Source organism: Anser anser (assembly GCF_964211835.1).
Source record: "Anser anser genome assembly, chromosome: 29".
In the NCBI taxonomy this organism is placed as follows: domain Eukaryota; kingdom Metazoa; phylum Chordata; class Aves; order Anseriformes; family Anatidae; genus Anser; species Anser anser.
Window position 1 is genome coordinate 690,489 of NC_139750.1, and position 16,245 is coordinate 706,733.

The window sequence follows — 16,245 nt, forward strand, 5'->3', positions numbered from 1 at the left end:
AGCATCTCTGGAAAAAAACAGGATCCTGAATGCACTGCCAATGTCTCCTGGGGCAGTGAAGAAATGAGGCAAGGGAGGCAGGAGACCAATGTCTGAGTCAGGATGTCATAATCAAACTAAAGCATAGAAAGGAAAAGCAAAGGCAGTGGAGGTAGGGACAAACAAATTGGAAAGTTTATAGCGATATGGCCCAGGAGTTTAGGGATGGGATCAGGAAAGCCAAGGCACAGCTGGAGAGAAACTTGGCTAGGGATGCAAAGAATAACAAGAAGGGTTTCTGCAGATACATAAGGCAACAAAGAAATTGTATCCTCCGTAAAAAGGGTCACAGGGGACCTGACTAAAACTGACATGGAAAAGGCTGAGGTGCTCAACACCATTTTGGACTTTCTCACCAGCCCATTCCACACCTCCCAAGTCACAAAATGTCAACGCAGTGACGGGGGAGATGAAGTCCACTCACTGCAGAGAGAGAACAGGTTTGAAACTACCTGAGGAACCTGAGGGTGCAAACTCCATGAGACCCAATCAGGTGCATGCCAGGGTTCTGAGGGAACGGGCAGATGAAGTTCCTAAGCCGCTATCCATCATATTGGAAAAGTTGTTGGGGTCAGGTGTTGTCCCAGAAAGTCTGAAAATATAACACCTATCTTTTAAATGGCTAAAAATGACAACCCAGGGACCTACAGACTGGCCAGCCTCACCTCTGTGCCTGGGAAGATGTTGGAGCAGAACCTCCTGGAAAGCATGCTAAGGTTCATGGAAGACAGGGAGGGGATCTGAGATAGCCAAAAGTGCAGTTGATACAGAAAAGGGAAGGGACGCCATGCAGAGGAACCTAGACAGCCTTGAGGAGTGGGCTCATGTGAACCTCCTGCAGTTCAACAAGGCCAAGCACAAGGTCCTGCTCCTGGGTCAGGACATTCCCCAGCATCAATGCAGATTGGGTGATGACTGGTTTGAGAGCAAACCTGCAGAGAAGCACTTGGGGATATTAGTAGATGGAAACCTGGATATGAGCTGGCAATGTTCACTTGCAGCCCAGAAAGCCAATCGTATCCTGGACTGCATCATAATACCATAGGTGGCAGGTCTAGGGAAGTGATTCTCCTCCTCTTCTCCACATGTGTGAGACCCCACCTGCATCCTGCTTTAGGGCCCTAGTGTAAGAAAGAAGTAGACTTATGATAGAAGGTCGCAAAAATTATCACAGGACTGGAAAAACCTGTCCTATCAAGAAAGCTTATGAGAGCTGGAGTTCTTCAGAGTATAGAAGAAAGGCCTCTGAGGATACCTTACTGAGGCCTTCCAATACATAAAGGGAATGGAATGTTGTGGAGAGATGCTTTAACAGGATGTATAGTGACAGGACAAGAGGTAACATTTTCAAACTACCAGAGGGTAGATTTTGATCTCCTGTAAGGTAGAAATTCTTTACTGTGATGGTAGCTAGATACAGGACAAGGTTGCCTGTAGAAGTTGAGGATGCCCCCTCCCTTAAAGCATTGAAGCTCAACTTGGATGGGGCTCTGAGCAACTTCCACTACTGGAAGAGAAGGTACCCCTTCCCATGTCAGGGGAAGATGGAATTAGATGCTCATAGAATGATTGAATCATAGAATGGTTTGGCTTGGAAGGCACCTTAAATATCATCCAGTTCCAACTCCCCTGCCATTAAAAGGGACACCTCTTACCAGACCAGATTGCTCAAAACCCCACACAACCTAGCCTTGAACACCTCCAGGAATGGGGCATCCACAGCTTCTCTAAACAACATGTTCCAGTGTCCCAGCATCCTCAGAGTAAATAATTTCTTCCTTATACTTAATCTAACCATACTCTCTTTTAGGTTAAAGCCATTACTCCTTGTCCTGTTACTACACTCCCTGACAAAGAGTCTCTCCCCAGCTTTTCTGTAGTCCCCCTTTAGGTACTGAAAGGCTGCTAGAAGGTCTCCCCAGAGCCTTCCCTTCTGCAAGCTGAACAACCACAACTCTCTCAGCCTGTCTTCATAGGAGAGGTCCTTGAGCCCTATGATCATCTTTGTGGCCCTCCTCTGGACTCGTTCTAATATTCCCACTTCCTTCTTTTGCTGGGGGCCCCAGAGCTGAACAAAGCACTCTGGGTGGGGTCTCATGAAAACAGAGTAGAGGGGGAGAATCTCCTCCCCTGCCCTGCTGGCCGTGCTTCTTTTGATGTAGCCCAGGATACGGTTGGCTTTCTGGGCTGCAAGCACACACTGCCGGCTCATGGTGAGATTTGCATCCACCAGCACCCCCACCTTCTTCTCCTCAGGGCTGCTTTCAATCCATTCTCTGCCCAGCCTGTATTTGTCCTTAGGATTGCCCCACACCACATGTGGGACCATGAACTTTTCCTGGTTGAACTCCATGAGGTTTGCACAGGCCCATGTCTCAAGCCTGTCAAGGTACTTCTGGATGGCTTCCCTTCTCCCCCCGTCGTGTCAACTGCACCGCACTGCTTGGTGTCATCGGCAAACCTGATGAGGGTGCACTTGATCCCACTGTCCATGTAACCAACAAAGATGGTAAACAGTGCTGGTCCCAATACTTACCCCTGAGGAATACCACTCCTTACTGATCTCCAGTTTGATGTTGATACAGTGACTGCAACCCTTTGAGTATGAACATCCAGCCAATTCATTACCCAGCGAGTAGTCCACCCGTCAAATCCATGTCTCTCCAATTTAGAGATGAGAATATCATGGGGGCCATTGTCAAATGCATTGTACAAGTTCAGGTAGATGATGTCAGTTGCTCTTCCCCTATCTACCAATGCTGTAACCTTATCGTAGAAGACCATCAGATTTGTCAGGCATAATATGCCCTTAGTGAAGACATGTTGGCTGTCACCAATCACCGCCTCATTTTCTCTGTGTATGATCTTTCCTGGAGTGCTGCAAAGGATGGCTATAAGCTCTTCAGAAGGGACAGGCAACAACGGAGGGGCAGTGGTGTGGCTCTTCATATTAGAGAGTGTTTCGATGTTGTAGAGCTCAGGGCTGGGCTCAGAGACTTTCTTCTCCGAGACTGCAGAGTCACAGGTTCCCTGCGAATACCTGGCTTTAGTTCTTTCCCTGTGGCTGAGCCCACAGTGAGAGGTCGCTCACTTTCAGAGGGGCTGCGGTCATTGCCCAAGCCAGGCTCTGCTATCCCTGGAAGTATCCTGGGCTCTGCAGGTAGCTCCAGATTCCTCTCCTGAAGGACATCATCTACGGGTCACATGTGGGAACAGCCCTGGCTATGTAATGCAGTGACCATTCGCTGTTTTGCTGTCAGCAGACACCCATGGGTGAGTCTTAAATCTAGCCCTTGGTCTCTGACAGGTCACAGTGCAACAATGAGCCATTCCCTTCTGAACCAAAACAGGGACAGACATTTGTGGGGAGCAGTTCTTTGGGCCTATTCTTGGCGCTGGCTTGGGTAGGAAATTCCAGCTTTCAGGCAGTGCACACAAGTTGTCCTGTTTATTACAAAGGTGTTGCGAGAGTCTTCACTGACTCACAGTTACTTGTACATGTATAAAGCATTTATATGAGACGGAGCAGTTTCACTCATTCATTGCAGTGGGAGGAATCCAAAGATTTATGTGGGAATGCAAGAAGCAAAAGCAGTCAAAATGACAATAAGGAAAAAGCAATTTTATTAATACTGATAAAAACAAACAAAGAACCAAAAAATGTGTTGGAATGGGATGCACAATTTTCACTTCTGGAGAGTGAAAAAGACTTTACGAGTACTGAAAAACATCCCCCAAATCAGTTTACTAACAGCATCCTTGAGCTCCTTGTTCCTCATGCTGTAGATGAGGGGGTTGAGTGTTGGAGGCACCACTGAGTAGAGAACTGCCAGCAAAAGGTCAAGGGATGAGGAGGACATGGAGAGGGGCTTCAGATAGGCAAACATGATATTGCTGATGAATAGGGAGACAACAGCCAGGTGAGGGAGGCATGTGGAAAAGGCTTTGTTTTGTCCCTGCTGTGAGGGCATCCTCAGCGCTGCCCTGAAGATCTGCACATAGGACAGCAACAGAAAAGCAGAACATACAGTACCTGAACAAAAGCAGAAGACCAGGAATGCAACTTCTCTGAGGTAGGCATCTGAGCAGGAGAGCTTGAGGATCTGGGGAATTTCACAGAAGAACTGGTCCAGGGTATTGCCTTGGCATAGGGGGAGGGAAAAGGTATTGGAAGTGTGCAGCACAGCATAGAGAAAAGTACTGCCCCAGGTAGCTGCTGCCATGTTGACACAAGTTCTGCTGGTCATTATTGTCCAATAGTGCAGGGGTTTGCAGACGGAAACGTAGCGGTCATAAGCCATGATGGTGAGAAGAGAAAACTCTGCTGTGACAAATGTGACAAACATAAAGACCTGAGTAACACAGCCAATGAAGGAAATGGCCCTGGTGTCCCAGAGGGAATTGGCCATGGCTTTGGGGACAGTGGTGGTAATAGTGCCCAGGTCGAGGAGGGCGAGGTTGAGGAGGAAGAAGTACATGGGGGTGTGGAGGCGGTGGTCGCAGGCTACGGCTGTGAGGATGAGGCCGTTGCCCAGGAGGGCAGCCAGGTAGATGCCCAGGAAGAGCCCGAAGTGCAGGAGCTGCAGCTCGCATGTGTCTGCGAATGGCAGGAGGAGGAACTCTGTGGGGAAGGTGCTGTTGCACATTTGCAGCCTCTTCACATATTTGACTCTCCATGGAGGAAAAGACAGATATATGTTAGCGAGATTTCTCTGAGAAAAACCCACTCCTTGTCTCAGAGGAATCACAGGAAATCACCGTTCCCTGAGTTGAATGAGTCAGCTCATTCTCCAGCTCACTCAACTGAATGACAGCATGCCTGACTTAAAATGGACCTTGGGAATCTTGTTCCCATGAAGACACCCTTGAACGGGTATGGGGATGAAAGCAGTCTCTGTCAGAACAGAAGATTACACCCACCTGCATACCAGACAGAGTAGGAGAACCACACACAGGTGGAGAAATAAGAAAGAATACCACAGTGCTCCAACCCACTGACACAGAGAAAGGCAGATGGGCACGCAGTGGAGCCTTGAACTTACCAAGCTTGCATGCCACCTATGGAGGTGACACTGCAAGGCAGGTATTCTTAGCCTCAACGTTGTGCATCAACTTGCAGAACATAGGCTCCTCTCCTCTTCTGGAGGTCCACCTGAGGAGGAGGTGGCTCATGCCCTAAAGCCCCTGAGGGCAGAGGCTGTGCTGGGTGGCAGAGGAGAGCAGGGGGTTGCTGCAGAGAAGGTGCCTGCACTGCTGGCCTGGCAGGGAGTGCCTGAATCCCCCCTCCCTTGGTGTTTCAGGCAGCAGCTCCCTCTCCCACCCTGACCACGTCTCTGCTGCCTGGAGCTGTCCCTGCTGCCAGCTGCTTCCCTGTCCCCACATCTCCTCCCTGCCATTGCTCACACACCCTGTCCCACCCGCTGTGTGCTCAGCTCTGCCCTGCACACACCTCCTGTCCCAGGGCACTTTTCAGGGACAACTCCCCAAGTTCAGAGTCTAAGGAGCATCTCTAACCTAATAAAAGATAACAAGATCTGGGGACTCAGTGTCTTCATCAAGATGGAGAAATAAATTCCCTTCATCATCTGCCACCCAGCAAAGCAAGAGGAGAAATCTCAAAGCACAAAATGCTTCTCTTCAAGAATCCCTTGCTCTGAAATTTCTCTTGTGGAGTCCACTCTGACATGTTCTGGGGGTACAGTGGAGCTGGAAGCAACCTGCCCCAGGCAGCCGTCTCTAGGCAGCAGAAGGACACTGCAGTGCCCTGCGGGATGGAGGGAAGACAGGGAGAGGATGGGGAGTGGGGGGAGAGATGCTCCTTCCTCCCACAGCTTCTCCCCACAGTGCCCTGGGCAGCTCCCTGGGCAGGCTGAGTGCTGAGCCTGGCAGGTGGCAGAGGCCCTGCCCCGGCACACAGACCCTGGGGCACAGCAGGGACCCTTCTCTGCACCACAGCCCTGGCCACTCCTGCCTGCACCCTGGCTGCACAAACTGCAGCCAGACCCCTCTAGAAGGAACCCTCATGTCCTGTCCCTCTGACAGCTTTGGCAGATAATCATTGATGCAGGAATCATCCCCATCCTCTACACTAGAGAAGCCAGGACAGACACTGTGACATGTCCTACCAGCCATGGGAAGTGGCAGCTGTAAAAGAACCTGTAGGATACTGCATCTGCCTGCCCTCACACAGGCACTTACCCTGTTCAGGGCTGGGAAGATTTCTCCTGCAGTGAGCTCTCAGCAGCCCCCCTCCACACTGCCTTTAACATCTCCCTCCCTTCTCTCAGCCGCCCTTGTCCCCTGCAGGCAGTGCCCCCAGCCCTGCTGCGCTGTGCAGAGGAGCTGCTCGTGGGCAGAGCTGTCTCTCTGCAGCGCTGCCCGCTTGCCAGGAGCTCCCCTTGGGCCCAGGAGCCTGGCCCAGCTCAGCAGCACAGGGAGCTCTTGACAAGTCCCTGGGCCTCCGGGGGAATCAACTTTGAAACACACTGAAGTAACCATTTATGTTGCTACCCTCCACTGGACAGGGAACACTGTCCTTTTTCGTTTCAGAAGAGGTATGATGTCCAAGAATCACTTTCTATGTCCTGGTTTTAGGCAGAACACCCAGGCAAGGACAGGGAGGGATCTCCCTCCCCCTGCAGAGGAAAGGGTTTCATCTGAGTCAACCAAGGCATCTCTTCCTTTATTTGCAGTCCAGAGGCTAGAAGGGGGCTTAGCTCCCTCTCTCATGCCTCACACAAGCCCACAGGTGTTGGGATTCTGCTTTACTTGGTTTGTGTGTGCACAAACCAGACATCTGCATGTCTGCTGCATGTCTCAGCTCCCAGCACATTTAATGGAGGTGGAGGGCAGGAGGGAGCTGTTCAGATGCGGACCCCTGGTGACATTGGAGGTGTCAGAGTGACATTTGAGTGGCATTTGTGGTGTCATATTTCTCTGGGTCATAAACAGAGATTTTATTGATGCATGTCCAATATAATATAGCTGTAGCCAGTGTCCAATAGCAAAGAAATAAAAGGCAAGCTATGACCTGGTTGCCATCACTGAAACATGGTGGGACCACTCCCATGACTGGAGTGCTGCAATGACTGGCTGTAGGCTCTTCAGAAGGGACAGGCAGCGCAGAAGGGGTGGTGGTTTGGTTCTCTGTATTAGAGAGTGTTTTGTGGTTGTGGAACTCGAGTCTGGGAATGATAAGGTTGAGTCCCTATGGGTTAAGATCAGAGAGAAGGCCAGCAAGGCAAGCATCCTGGTGGGGGTCTCTTATAGACTGCCAAAACAGGATGAGGAGACTGATGAGGAGTTCTACAGGCAGCTGGCAGAAGTCGCGCAATTGCCAGCACTTGTTCTCATGGGGGACTTCAACTTCCCAGGTATCTGCTGGAAATACAATACAGCTCAGCGGAAGCAGTCTAGGAGGTTCCTGGAGAGCATGGAAATAGCTTCCTGACAAAGCTGGTTAGTGAACCTACCGGGACGGTGCCCAGCTAGACTTTCTGTTCACAAACAGAGAAGGAGTGGTGGGAGATGTGGTAGTTGGGAGCTGTCTTGGGCAGAGTGACCACGAAATGGTAGGGTTTTCTATTCTTGGAGAAGTCAGGAGGGGGATCAGTAAAAGTGCTGTCTTGGACTTCTGGAGGGCAGACTTTGCATTGTTCAGGACACTGGCTAACACCTTGGGAGGCATTTCTGAAGGGCAGAGGAGTCCAGAAAGGCTGGGCACTCTTGAAGAAGGAAACCTTAATGGCTCAGGAGCAGTCTGTCCCCATGTGCCCAAAGACGACCTGGCGTGGATAATACATAAACACAGAAAGGAGGACTAAGGAGAATCTCCATCCTTGACAGGATGCGGTGGGAAACTTAGTGACAAGAGATGAGGAGAAGGCTGAGGTGTTTAATGTCTTCTTTGCCTCAGTCTTTAGGAGAAAGACCAGTTGTTCTCTGGCTACCCAGCCCCCTGAGCTGGTGGAAGGGGATGGGGAGCAGAATGTGGCCCTCATGATCCACGAGGCGACCTGCTTCGGCACTTACATGTATGCAAATCTGTGGGGATGGATGGAAGCCACCCAAGGGTACTGAGAGAATTGGCAGAAGAGCTGAGCAAGCCACTTTCCATCATTTATCGGCAGTCCTGGCTATCAGGGGAGGTCCCAGTCAACTGGCGGCTAGCAAACATGATGCCAATCTACAAGAAGGGCTGGAGGGTGGACCTGGGAAACTATAGGCCTCTTAGTTTGACTTGAGTACCAGAGAAGCTCATGGAACAGGTTATCTAGGGTATCATCAGGCGGCACTTGCAGGGCAACCAGGCGATCAGGCCCAGTCAGCATGGGTTTATGAAAGGCAGGTCCTGCTTAATATACCTGATCTCCTTCTATGACCAAGTTACGCGCTTATTGGATGAGGAAAAGGCTGTGGATGTGGTCTACCTTGATTTCAGTAAGGCTTTTGACACCGTTTCCCACAGCATTCTCTTGAAGAAATTTGTTGCTCATGGCTTGGACTGGTGTACGCTTCGTTGGGTTAGAAACTGGCTGGGTAGCTGGGCCCAAAGTGTTGTGGTGAATGAAGGACTCCACTAGTGACCAGCAGTTGGAGGCCGGTCACTAATGGAGTCCTCCAGGGCTCAGTATTAGGGCCAGTTCTTTTTAATATCTTTATCGATGATCTGGATGAGGGGATTGAGTGCACCCTCAGTAAGTTTGAAGATGACACCAAGTTAGGTGCGTGTGTCGATCTGCTTGAGGGTAGGAAGGTTCTGCAGGAGGATCTGCATAGGCTGGACCAATGGGCTGAGGCCAACTGTGTGAAGTTCAACAAGGCCAAGTTCTGGGTCTTGCACTTGGCGCACAACAACCCCAAGCAGTGCTACAGGCTGGGAGATGAGTGGTTGGAAAGCTGCCTGGCAGAGAAGGACCTGGGAGTATTGGTTGATAGTCGGCTGAATATGAGCCAGCAGTGTGCTCAGGTGGCCAAGAAGGCCAACAGCGTCCTGGCTTGTATCAGAAACAGTGTGGCCAGCAGGACTAGGGAAGTGATTGTCCCTCTGTACTCGGCTCTGGTGAGGCCGCCCCTCGAGTACTGTGTTCAGTTTTAGGCCCCTCACTACAAGAGGGACATCAAGGTGCTCGAGCGAGTCCAGAGAAGGGCAATGAAGCTGTTGAGGGTTCGGGAGAACAAGTCTTCTCGGATAAGGGGGAATGGGCTAAAATTGCGCCAGGGGAGGTTTAGGTTGGATGTTAGGAAAAACTTCTTTACTGAAGGGGTTGTTAGGCATTGCAATGGGCTGCCCAGGGAAGTGGTTGAGTCACCATCCCTGGAGGTATTTAAAAGTCATTCAGATGTAGAGCTTAGTGATATGGTTTAGTGTAGGACTTGTTAGTGTTATGTTATAGGTTGGACTAGGTGATCTTGGAGGTCTCTTCCAACATAGAGCATTCTGTGATTCTGTGGTTCTGTGATAATGTCAATTATTACAGGAATGGTCAATATTCTGTGTGGCTGTGTGTGTGTGTATGTTTATTACAACCTTTCCTAATTTTTAATTTGGCTAATTTTTCACATTAAAATTGTATTATTCATCCCATTTCCATTTCAGTATCTACTCGTTCAGCATAGTTCAAAGACTCTGCACACAACGAGCCAGGCTCTCTGTGAATATAAACAAAAGAAAGGAGCCTGCACTGCCTTCTTTGTCTGACGTCCTTCCTCTGAGACCTGGTCTGGATCTGCAGGGGCAGTTCCTGTGTGGAGGGGTGCTAAGGAAAAGAGCCCCATCCCAGCAGCACGGCCAGGGAGCACCAGCGCTTGGTGCCTGCAGAGCTGCTCTCTTGCCACTGCCGCCCTTTCCTGCTGAGCCCTGCTGGTGGGGTCAGGCCCGGCTGCTCCTGTAGCTTGGTGCCAGTGCTGCTGTGGGGCTGTGCTGGGACTGCAGGCAGGGACAGGCAGTGGGCACGGCAGTGGCACAGCTGGCCTCCACTTGCTGCAGCACTTCCCTCCTAAGAGGGGATCTCCTCCGGGCACTGCCTGAAGGCTGAGGCCTTCCTGCAAAGTTGCTGTCAAGAACAAGCCCAAGGAAGAGACTCCAAAGAGGCTCTGTACTTTGCTGCTTTCCAGATGGGCTCGGTGTGGTGAGAGCAGAGTCCCAGAATGGAGTTTGGGGATCTGGGGCTGGTTCACAAGTTCCCTGTTAGGTACTAGTGGCCATGCAGCTGATGAATAGTTCTAATTCCTAGACTATCGGGCTCCACAGAACATGATGGCGCTGATGGCAGATGAGGGTTTTTTGTTTTGTTTTGTTTTGTTTTGTTTTGTATTGTTTTTTCCTGGAGGGAGCCAGGAGCTTCCAGGAGAGCCCAGGTGATCTGCAGGGGCAATAAAAGCCTGGGAGACAACCGCACAACCGCAGAGCGTGAGCCTGTCCAAGGTGGACTGACCAGAGCTCAAGTGCTCAATCTGGTGTGAGCAGGCAGAGAAGAGCTCTGCAGCCCCAGGGCACGCAGCAGCCCCAGCAAAGGAGTCTGGCGAGTGATTCCTTGCAGCCCTGGGGCAATGGCACTGTCCCCATGAGCTGTCTCTGTCTCCCAGCCTGCCCAGTACGGCCCTGCAGAGTGCCCCTGTGCCCCGGGCACCACAGCCCCCTCGCTCTGCAGAGCAGCACCGCCAGCTGGGGCTGGGGCTGGGGCTGGGGCTGGGAGGGCGCTTCCCCTGAGTGTCTTCTAGGCCAGCTTCAGGCACATGGCTTCTGGACGTGAGCATGATCTTCACTGTGCACAAGGAGCTGAGAGACCACCAACATGCACGGGGCTGGAACATTGCATGCAAGGTCCCTCCTGCCCTAGCACCTCACAGGAGTGACACAGAACTGGCTGCTGTGTGTCCGAGAGGCTGTGAGTCCAGCAGCAGTGCCATGGGCTTGAAGGATCACAACCAGCTCACTTCTGTCTGGGCAGACTCTGGCCCAAGAAGGGGGTGTTTGGCAGGTATGGTATTAGGAGGGCAGTGGTGCCTCAGAAGCTCTAAGTCCAGGAGGAAGCGAATGGCTGTTAAACGGCCTGTGAGTTGACTTCTTTCTGAAGTAGCTGACAGGTCATCCCTTGACTCCTGGCTGGAATCTGTGCCTTTAGGCTCACATCTGCTGGTCTCCACGACAGGCCAGCAGATGCACCTGCTTTGCACATAGTTTGTGAGATCCTCTCTTCCTAAGTACCTGGTAGGCCCCATTGAGGAAGAGGTCTTGAACGGGTGTTGTCATGTCACAGGTTTCAGCTTTTGCCTCATTCATTCTTCAGGGCTGATTTCAGTTTTCTACACAGAGGGGGCCACTGCCTCCCAGATGCCTGGGGAACACAAAGCCTTCATGAGACCATGCAAAAGTTACCCTGGGTCCATAGGAGCCATTCTGGAACCAAAACATGTAGGCAGGAAGCGCACTTTTGTGGTGTTGCAGAGCTGCTGGGCACATTGTGCAGGGTGCTCCGACAGCCTTTGTGTCCTTCTCCATGCTGGCTTAGGAGCTGCTTCTTTCTCAGGAACAGAGGAGCCAACAGAGGTGAGACACATACTCTGAGTTCATGAAAGCCATCAGAAAGCTGCCCCTAAGTAGATGATTGATATGGGGAAAAAGGAGGAGCCTGACCAGGAGAGATGTGAGATTTGGGGGAGGAAAGAGGAGCTTGGACAGCAGAAGCTAACGATTTTGGAGAGGTAAGAACATTCGGGTAATGTTGATCCCACCATAAAGCTGACTTAAAGTAGTCCTGTGAGACCCTTACCCTATTTTAACCTGTAACATTAATACCTAAATCTAAATGCCACTCCACACCCTGACAGGAATCCACTGCTCTAACTTTTGACCACAATATCCCTTGAAGTCAAAATTAGTCCATAACCCCTCTCCGTTACCTTTACTCTCTTGCTCACCCTGATCCCTGCCCTTAACACTAGCATTGAAATGCTCTATTTAACCTTAGTCTTCCAGCAGACCTAAACAAAACCCTCAACCAAAGTGCTTGCCCATACCCTAACCACAGACCTGACACCCCAAGCAGAACACCAAACCCTCCCATGAAACATCTGCTTAATCTCTCACCCAGAAAGGTTCGCCGTAGTCCCTAATGCCATACACGAACAACTATCATCCAAAGCCTGTCTTCCTGTGCATTAACCTTCTCACCTTTAACCCTTTTCCTAACCCTTAACTTTAGGTTCTTGTTCCACTGGGGGAGGGCAGGAATTGTGAGATTGCGGTGCATTCAAAGGTGAATGTGAGGGGCCATGGATCTGAGCAGCTTGTAGGTCACAAGGAGGAGATGGGTGGGAATGCTCTGATGAGCTCAGCTCTGCCTCAGGATCTCCTGCCCCAGCAGGACGAATGTGACTGTGGAAGGGACTGTGAGGTCACTTCTGTCTCTGCAGTTGATAGGGCAGCAGCAGGAACGTGTCACTGAAAGGGACTGTGAGGTCACTTCTGTCTGAAGTAGCTGACAGGTCACACTTTCACCTAGGATCTGTACTTTTCAGCTGACATCTGCCAGTGGTCGTGCAAGTCCAGCAGAAGGCACCTGGTTGGCATGCTGACTGTGGGCTCCCCTCTGCCTACATGCCCAGGAGGACCCATACAGAAAGAAGGCCTGAATATGGGTTGTCCTGTCCCTTCTGCTCAGGTACATGACTGGACAGCAGCAGGCACAAGGCTTGGTTGTGTCTACACAAGAAGCTGCAAGGCCAGCAGCAGGACCATGGCTTGGAAGATGCTGGTGAGGTGACTTCTGTCTGGTTGGCTGACAGGCCACTAGAAGGCTGATGGTTTGGGATGCCTACTTCAGGAGTGGTTTCCACCCTGATGGAGCTTTCTTTGGTAGTAGGAAAGAGCAGGAGAGAAAAAAACGGCCAGAAAGTGCACCTTGGAAGGTTGGCACTGGTCATAAAGAAGGAATGTCCCTCAAAGGGTTGTGCTGTGGTGCTAGAGGTCACCCAAAGAGCGTCTGTGATCAGGACATGGCTTTGTGTTTCAAGAAACAGCTGGTGAGGGTTGACAAGACATCGGTAAAACCACAGAAATGCCGGGCTGAGAGCAAGGTGGTGAACAGAGATGGGTGTCTGCAGCCTTCAAGGAAATAGGGTAAAGTGTGGGGCAGCATAGGAAAGTCTGGAGAGGACAAAGAGGTGGGTGCTGGCAAGAAGGGAAGGCCCCAGCAGCCCTGACATTTTTGTCCCCTTGGATAGAGCTTCTGAGGAGATGAGATATAGTCATTGCAAGGGGGGTCATTGCTTTCTTGAGACCCTGTGCAGAGGCAGGGAGGTGTCATACCGCTGTTCTTCTCGTGGCAGCACACTGCTCACCAAATCCCACAGACCCCCAGCAAGAGCCCTGAGCCAGACATGGGGATGCAGGATCTTCCCTCCCAGTGGCTGGAGTCAGGACCTGGCCCTTTTACTTCACCACAACAAACCCAGAGTTTTCTCAGCACAGTGCTTTGCCTATCTGTAAGCATGGCCTCCAATTTTCTGCCCTAACAAGTCCCTGAGGAGAATCTCTTTTTAATGGCCCTCAGTGGGGCCCATTAATACTCCAAGTCACTTCAACTTTTCCTTCTGACTTTACTTTCTCAAGCAGTTGCATCATTCTCCTCTCAGTATCTCAGGTTCAGAGACTGAGCACCAAAATCCACCATGGAATTCATTACAATGCAGAAACACCTAAGGAAACATATGTCTTCCATAGTTTTATTCAAGTCTTCAGGACTTGGACAGCTAATTGGAGAGCTTTCATGGTGTAGTTAAGGAGGAAGATTTCAAAAAACACCTCATAAAAATCTTTTCTCGTTTTAAAAGGTGAATTTTGTTGTATTTCAGCTTTGAGCATCTTTCTTCAATTGATATTAATCCAGGGCTTCTCCTATGGAGATGTCCATAGGGAGGAAAAGCAGACTCTTGAGGTCTGACAGTGCATGGACAACCTTGCTCCTCTCCACTCCAACCCTGACATTTCTCTCATTGGCCACCTGGCACTCGCATCACTTTTCCTTACACCAGACTTCTGCACTGAAGTCTGCAGCTGGATGTTACAGCCCCTTTGCACCAGCTCCCACCTGCTTTCCTTAGAGACCTGGCTGCACACAGCCACAGAAGGGTTTTTCCTTATTTTAAAACAAACAGCAGGAAAACATGCAGCAATTTTCCAAATAGTAAAGCAAGCTCCTCATCTGGAATGTCTCCAGTGAGGTTTACCTTCCCCAAAGGATGACTGTGAATTAAGCTTTTTATCCTGATTGATAGGAAATTATAAGTATTAAGATAAGTATTATTCCGTATGATCCTAATTCAATGATAAATGATGAGGAGCTTGCTACAGAAACAATTAGGCAGACTGCTAATAGATGGGCAAGCTTGAACTCAATGAAGCTCAAAGCAGCAACTGGGTCAGTGAGAGTGGCCTGAATGATCAGAGTAAGGGGAGGGCAAAGCAGGAGAACCATGGGAAGTACATAGGTCCAGACAGGCAGCTGGAAAGGGGACATTCAACAGGGACTGTTTATTCGAGATGGGTGGAAGTACCTGGAAGATGAGGGAGTACACCATGATGGACAAAGCGATGACAATGCAAGTACAGGTGACCATCAGTATTTCTTCTCCTGTGATGAATATAGATCCTGAAAATTCACCTGAAGAAGGCTGTAGGTCACTGGTGAAGGAACTGTCTTTTTGTGCCATCACCAATGTGGATTACAAAAACACTTCCACACATAACAGTAATACGTCCCACCCCATCTTCGTCATCCTGTGGGGCAGGGGAGAAGGAGCTGACAGCCAAGGGACACATGTGGGTGTGGAAGGTGGGGCCCAGCAGGGACAGGGAGTCAAGGCAGTGGGGTGGGGGAGGCCAGGAGAAGCAGCCCAAGGGGTGGTGCTCTTTGTGAGCACACATTTGTGCCAGCAGCCTGAGTGGGCAGCAGCTGTGCGCAGGTGAGGGGAGGCCAGGAAGCACATGCCAAGAGCACTCCTGCCAGCAGAGACAAGGCCAGGGCCGAGGGCAAGGGGAGAGGCAGGCTCAGGGCTGGGGGCTGCAAAGGCGCTGCTGAGCTCCCTGCCCCTGCAGCAGCCGCACTGGGCCTCAGCAGATGTGCTGGCCAGCACGCACTGGGAGGTCCTGATGTGCATCAGAGAGCAGCAAGGAGGGTGCTGGAGAGGGCTGGGGCGACATGCTTGGCAGAGCCCCATGCAAGGGCTGGCTGGGGGTCCCCTCTGCTGCAGCCACAGAGCGTGGCAGGAGGAGGGCAGGCAGGGCTCGTGGCCACGGGGCAGAGCCTGGCCCTGGACACTCCATGACCGCCTTGCAGGTCCTGACAGGCTGCGGTGAGGGGACGAATGCCCTGGGCCCCCTTCCTGCTCTGCCCAGGCCAGCAAGGGCCCAGAGCGGCCTCCTCTCCCCTGCCCCTGCAGCTCTGGGCTCCCTTCCCCAGCCCTGGCTCTGCAGCACCAAGCCCTGCTGGGAGCCCTCCCCTGCATGCTCCCACCACTCCCTGAAGCTGCTGTTGCCCTCTGCCAGGCACTGCCCAGCCCAGCCCAACCCCTGCCCACCTCTCCCCACCTCCCGGACCTCTCCCCAACACAGCCCAGCCCAGCCCAGCCCAGCAGCCCAGGCTGGGCTGGCCCCAGGGCAGTGCCCACCGCAGGCTGCTGCAGGGCTCTGGGCACGGCCACCACAGCCCCAGCCCCTCTCAAGGCACCCCAGCTGCTGGGACAAGGGAGGCTCTGGGCCTCCCCAGCGGCCCCCAGACTGGGGCTAGCCATACCACAGGAAATGGAGGTAAGTGAAGCTGCAGACTGCCCCACCGAGTAGTGAGAGGCAGCCCCAAAGGCCACCTTCTTCTAATGTGGCAGCTGGGCTCTTGGCCCTGAGCCCCTCCTCCATGCTGGAGTTGCTCCCCCTGCTGCAGAGGAGATGGGAAGAGACAGGCCCTGAGACCAGTGAATCTCTCATGGCTTCTTTATTGACTTTCTCTGCACAGGAAGATTGGTTCTTAAAGTACCACAGACGACTGGGTCAAAACAAAAATCAACAGGTAGGAGGATAAGAAGAAACTTCTTTAAATAAAAATAATACTATCACATGTTGGAAAAAGTAATAATAAAGACAATTTCAAAATATTTTCCTAACATTTTGTGAGAAACCCTGTTACTACTGTTAACATGATGGGCATA

At 51.4% G+C, this 16,245-nt stretch overlaps 1 protein-coding gene across 1 annotated transcript; it reads right to left on the bottom strand.

The window, feature by feature from the left end:
- Nucleotides 1-3,601: 3,601 nt before the first annotated feature.
- On the bottom strand, nucleotides 3,602-4,781 carry LOC310887844 (olfactory receptor 14C36-like). The gene has a single exon (XM_083814021.1). It carries the CDS (start codon nucleotides 4,683-4,685, stop codon nucleotides 3,726-3,728), a length of 960 nt encoding a protein of 319 aa, XP_083670147.1. The 5' UTR covers nucleotides 4,686-4,781; the 3' UTR covers nucleotides 3,602-3,725.
- Nucleotides 4,782-16,245: the final 11,464 nt, after the last annotated feature.